We start from the raw sequence: 5,363 nt of genomic DNA on the forward strand, positions 1-5,363 counted from the left end.
AGATTTACAAAGTCTTTAAAGGCACAAGTTACCATAAAATAGATGGTTATTATATGCTCAGCATACAATGGAAGAAGTAGAAATATATCAATGAAATATTAGTCTAAAACTAAGTACCTAAAAATTTTTTAGTGGAGAAGATTTTAGTTTCACAGCTTGATGGATGATATCTGGTCCCTAGAAGCCAAAATTCAAGCAGAAGTTGATAATTTCTCATTAAATTACATCTTCCTATAAAGTAGTCCTGGTTCCAAAAGTGTACAAAGACTCTGCAATGCCTTAAAACCAATTTTAGCGCCCAAAAGCAGGTAGTCAGAAAAATCGCCTGCTCCTTTTTACAATTGTTTTAGCCTCCCAATTTAATTAGTAGCTCCCTCCCCTCGTTATTTTACATTCCCATTTGAGTTTCCTGTTGGTGACCAGGTCTGCGATGGGCAGATTTGTTCGGTCCCTCTCTCAAACACAACTGCTGCAGCGGTTCAAAATGAAAAAAACCCAAAAACCAAAGAAAATCTATAGACTCATAACACCATTTTATTGTATCATCTCCACTATTTTTATGCTCCCTCCCCACCCCATCTTTAAAATCTTTTAAAATTCTACTTTTTGCACAAAATTACTTCATTAATTAAAAGACAAAATAATACAGAACATAAATACATATTTAACAGATTTAAAAAAAAACAAAAACACTTTAAGCTTCCAAAAAACCAAAACAAAATGTTAATTACAGCCAAACCTTGCTTAGAAGAACTCTTGACTAAAAAAACACTTCAGACATTTAATTGGTTGGTCCCACCAGACTCGTTTGTTCCCACAAGATTGTTACACAGAATAGCCGGGTTTTCAGTTTCATCCGCGTTGGTCCGAGTGAGTTCTTGCCCTCAAGGTTGGTCCGTTCCTCACATTGCAATAGACCCTTAAAGTCTTGAACAGCTTTTTTTTTTCTTCCCCCCCCTTCCCACCCCCCTGCTCCACTTTTGCACTTGTCAGCTTCCACGACGAGTAAATTCAGTTCAGTCCTCACAGAGGAGTCGAATGGTTTTGTCCTTCATTTATTCAAAAGGAATCACCGGTCCTTTTTTTTTTAATTATTTTTAAAGGGGTTTTTTTAAATTGTATTAAAGAAAAATAGAGCTCTGTCCTTTTGGAGAGTTTTGAAGCTAGGGGACATCCAGTCGCAACGAGCAGAGTGCCCAGTGGCTCAGGAGGCACTTCGGAAACTATCACGGCACTCCACGCTCTTCGTCTTCATTCCTTCATTAGTGCATAAGTCGGGGAAGCCCTCGGGGGCTCCGCGCATCCTTTAAGGCCTCGTCAGGGTCGTATAGACCGGCTGGTCCCAGTTAGCAGTGGGGCTGTGGGCCGGCGGGATGGACAAGCCGTTGAGAATGGGTGTCGCGTAGGGACGGCGGGAGGAGTGGAAATAGGGATACTGGTAGATGCTGGAGGGGTAGCCAGGGTAAGGATTGTAGTAGTTGGAGCTCTGGAGGTCCGTGTAGTCGCACTGGGAGCTGGAGAAGGAGGCGGCAGCCGTGGCGGTGGAGGCGGTGGTGGCACAAGCCTGGGCGCTGTAGGAGCCGTAGTCGGAGTGTGCGGGGGAGCCGTGAGACTGGTCGCTGTAGTGGCTGGGACTCAGCTGCTCCGTTTTGATGTGTGGCCTTTGCTGGCCCGAGTCGGCAGAGGACGGAGACACTGAGGCCGGGCTTTTGTGAGTCCAGACCTGGTTGGTCCCGCCGGTGCTCGCGGCCGAGTGGGAGTAGGACGCGCCGTAGGAGCCGGCGGCAGCATTGGGGCCGTGGTCAGCCGGCATGGTGGCGTGGCCGTTGAGTGGCAGGTACTGATCGAACTCGTGGACATCGAAGGTCTCCATGTTGTTGATGACCTCGCTGCTCAGCTCCGAGATGTCCACGTTGCTGAAGTCGATGTTCTGGCGGCCGCTCTCCACGAGGCGGCGGCCCTCGTGCTTCAGCTCCTGCTTGCTGCCGTGGTGGAGATCGGTTTTCGGGGTGGTGGGTGGGGTGGGTGGCCCATGGGTCTGGCCTGGGGACAAAGGGAGAGCGAGGCTTTAACAAAAGCAGCCACAAAGCACCCAACTCTTTCAAGGATGACTTAAAAATCACACACTTCTTCCCCCTGTCTCTGATTGCAAGAGAGGAAGGGGGATTTAAATCTACAGCCCCATGTTGGAGGTGGCTGACGCCCCTGTGACCATGCCAGGGACCATGTCCTGGGCTGGGGGATAAGCCACCCACTCAGGTGATGGTTCACAGTGGGGAGGAGACACCGGGGAGCATGCTCTGCCCCTCAGGATCACCCTGGGACATGGCAGGACACCCCCAGCTGCACAAACTCCCCTTTGCCTGGGAAGTGGAATTATGTGGCAGGTTGGGATCTGGAGAGCCCCGCTCAGCCTCTCCCTGCGGGCAGCCTGAAGCCAGCCCGGCTGTCCCAGAGGCAGAGAAGCCGTCCCGGCAGAGCGGGCTGGGGCCGGGATCCCCAGCCAGGCTGGGCGAGAGTGCAGACGCGTCTGAAGCTGCAGGACGTTCGCAATCCTCCTGGAATCTGTCAACACGCGCCCTGTGCCAATTTGCAGCACTGACGAGGAGTGGGGAGCTTTGGGGGGAAGCCGCATCTGCAGGACCCACTCCCCCAGGCACCCTTCACATGGCCAACAGATTATTAACCCTTATTAGCTCGCAATTAATTCTCCCCACTCTCAGGCCAGCTGGGAAGCCGTGATCCCTGCGCTTTGGGGATTTCCTATCGCACAGTCAGCTCTAAAAACATTTACTAAAAACTGTGGTCATGTTCATAACCTGGGGCAAAACCAACTCATGGGGCAACAACTCCTGATTTGGATGGTCCCAATCTCACTGATATTCATTTGGGGGGCGGACGAGCCCAAGCCCGCCAGTGGGTTCATGTCCCAAACCAACATGCCCGGGACCTGGAGATTTTTTTTTTTTTTTAATGCCTGTGGGGGTCCTTTACCTGTGTGATCGCCGTGATGGTGGGAGTCAGCCATGCCTCCCAGCCCGCTGTCCGCTTTGTAGATCTGTGTGCCCGCATGGTGGCTGAGCTCGGCTCCGGAGTCGGAATCACTCTGCCCAGCTTTTACGCTTTTCCTCCTCCGTGGCTGGTATTTATAATCCGGGTGATCCTTTTTGTGCTGGACCCTGAGCCGCTCAGCTTCTTCCACAAAGGGACGTTTCTCATTTTCGCTTAACAAACTGGTTTGGGATGTTTTGGGTTTTTTTTTAAATAAGGAGGAGAGAAAAAAAATATCCAAAATTAATGTCGTCTTAGAAGTTTTCAGCCTGTTTTCAGACTCACACATCCCCATTTCCCATATGCTGATTTGAGCAACCAGAAAGTTATTTACAAAACGAATTTGCCATGGCAAAAAAAAGACTAAACTCTGTTGCAAAAATGTATTAAAATACCAACTACAGAGGCACAAAAGACACTGACCACTACTGATACTGATAGCTGGCCAAAACAAAACCCCCTGCCCCATTTTAAATCCCTTTGCTAAATATTATTCCCATGTTTGTCCTACAAATGCCACCCCCTCACCAGGACAAACAACGCTGCCCATTTTCAGCTTTGTTTTGTGCTTACAAAGAAACCACTAAGGCAACAGCGACAGGATTATTTCTTTCAAAAAACTCCCCCACCCAGACCAGTCTCCGCAAACTCTGGGAGAGTTTCAAACTGCAGCGGGAGCATCCCCGGCCCAAACGAGCAGGAAAGATGCAGGTTTGGTACAACCAGATATGACCAAATATACAACGGGGTAAAACATGGCTCATCACAGAGCCTGAGAAAGCAGAGTGTGCTCGGATGCCGCCCAGCAAAAAAAAAAAGTTTGCATCGGTGGGCAGCGCTGAGCGTGCAAGCACACAGATAAGGGAAATTAGAAAAGAGATTAAATATAAGTGCTAAAAATTGGCTTGCTTGGTTTTATAGTTTGGTAAGCAACAAGTAAACCAGCCAAGGGAAAAAATGTTAGAAAGAGCCATTGTAAAAAAGCAATTAAAAAAAGTCTCGGTCTCCTTGGGACAGAGTGATGGGAAACCCTGGCCAGGAGAGGAAAGGGCCCGGGCTGCACATCTCAGTGATGGAGCGGGGAAAATCCACGCGTGACACAGCGCTGGGGCAGGACCCAGCGGCAGCACCCGGCCGAGCCCGGGGCGGCCGTGGGCACCCAGCCCCTGGCACAGGGGCTTTTCCAGAGCAGGGACCCGCGCATCCTGCGCAGCGAGCCGACACGCTCTGGGGGATTTCTGCACTTCTGCACTTCAGTTTGAGCCACTGCGAGAATCCCCCACGGGCACAGACGGCCCAAAAGAATTATAAATAAAGAGTGAAAAAAAAAAAAAATTAAAACAAGCGGCAGGAGGGGGAATCCAGCCGCGCAGCCTGAGGTAAAACTCCCGTCGCCTCCCCGTGCAGCCCACGGGGGTCCCCGCAGAGGGGGGGGTGGGGTCTCGCTGCGTGGAGCGGTGCCCCGCGGAGGGAATGAGGACGAGGAAGAGAAAGGGGGATTGCGCGGCCCCGGACTCACCGCCAAAGCTTGCCCAGGGTCTTGCTGAGCTCGGCGTTGTGCAGATGCGGGTACTGGTCGGCCAGTTTCCTGCGGGCCGCCTGTGCCCACACCATGAAGGCGTTCATGGGTCTCTTCACGTGGGGTTTGTTCTTGCTGGAGCCGTTCACCCGCACGGGCATGGGCACCAGGGTCCAGTCGTAGCCCTTGAGCACTTGGCTCACCGCCTCGCGGATGCACACCGGGAACTTGTCCTCGTCGGTCTCCTTCTTCAGGTCGGGGTCACCCTTGGGGAAGGTGTTTTCTTGGGGTCTGGTGTTCTCCGTGTCCGAACCGGATCCAGAGGGGCAGGGGGACCCGGCGGAATCATCCGACATGGTGGGGCTGGGGGCGTCGGAGATACATTTGTCCTGTTCTTCTGTCATTTTCATGAAGGGGTCTAGGAGATTCATGCGAGAAAGTGGCGGAGGGGGGAAACGGGGTGAAAAAAAAAATTGTTGAAAAATAATAAAAAAACAGGTGGCTGAGGGGCAGGGAAGAGTTAAAAAGTAAAACTAAGAGAGACGGTTCCCCCACCAGCGTGAAGCCCGGCTGGGGAAATGAGGAAGAAAGCTGGAAAAAAGTTCGCAAAAGTGTTTTTATTATTATTGTTATTATTTTCTCTACCCCTCTAAGTCAAAAAAAAAAAAAAAAAAAGGGGGCGAAGGGGTGGGGAAAGAAACTTTTTGCAAGTTGCAGGAGAGAAAGGACGGGCGGAAAAAAACTCCTCTCCACAAAAAAAAAATAAATGAAATGAAATAAAATAAAATGAAAT

The 5,363-nt window shown here is 50.6% G+C and overlaps 1 protein-coding gene across 1 annotated transcript; it reads right to left on the reverse strand.

The window, feature by feature from the left end:
* Positions 1–244: 244 nt before the first annotated feature.
* SOX8 (SRY-box 8) lies at positions 245–5,322 on the reverse strand. The gene is made up of 3 exons (XM_026858873.1): positions 4,571–5,322; positions 2,995–3,233; positions 245–2,043 (listed from the first exon to the last, which is right to left on the reverse strand). Exons 1-3 carry the CDS (start codon positions 4,999–5,001, stop codon positions 1,307–1,309), a joined length of 1,407 nt encoding a protein of 468 aa, XP_026714674.1. The 5' UTR covers positions 5,002–5,322; the 3' UTR covers positions 245–1,306.
* Positions 5,323–5,363: the final 41 nt, after the last annotated feature.

The sequence above is a fragment of the Athene cunicularia genome (assembly GCF_003259725.1).
Source record: "Athene cunicularia isolate RWA chromosome 14 unlocalized genomic scaffold, athCun1 chr14_part1, whole genome shotgun sequence".
Lineage (NCBI taxonomy): Eukaryota > Metazoa > Chordata > Aves > Strigiformes > Strigidae > Athene > Athene cunicularia.

What these genes read in the sequence shown, in the direction of transcription:
- SOX8 (XM_026858873.1), bottom strand. Translation starts at nt 5,001, where the DNA reads ATGAATCTCCTAGACCCCTTCATGAAAATGACAGAAGAACAGGACAAA. An exon ending in ACCCTGGGCAAGCTTTGGCG is followed by an intron (nt 3,234 to 4,570) that starts GTGAGTCCGGGG and finishes ATCCCAAACCAG; the next exon opens with TTTGTTAAGCGAAAATGAGA. An exon ending in CCATCACGGCGATCACACAG is followed by an intron (nt 2,044 to 2,994) that starts GTAAAGGACCCC and finishes CTTTGTCCCCAG; the next exon opens with GCCAGACCCATGGGCCACCC.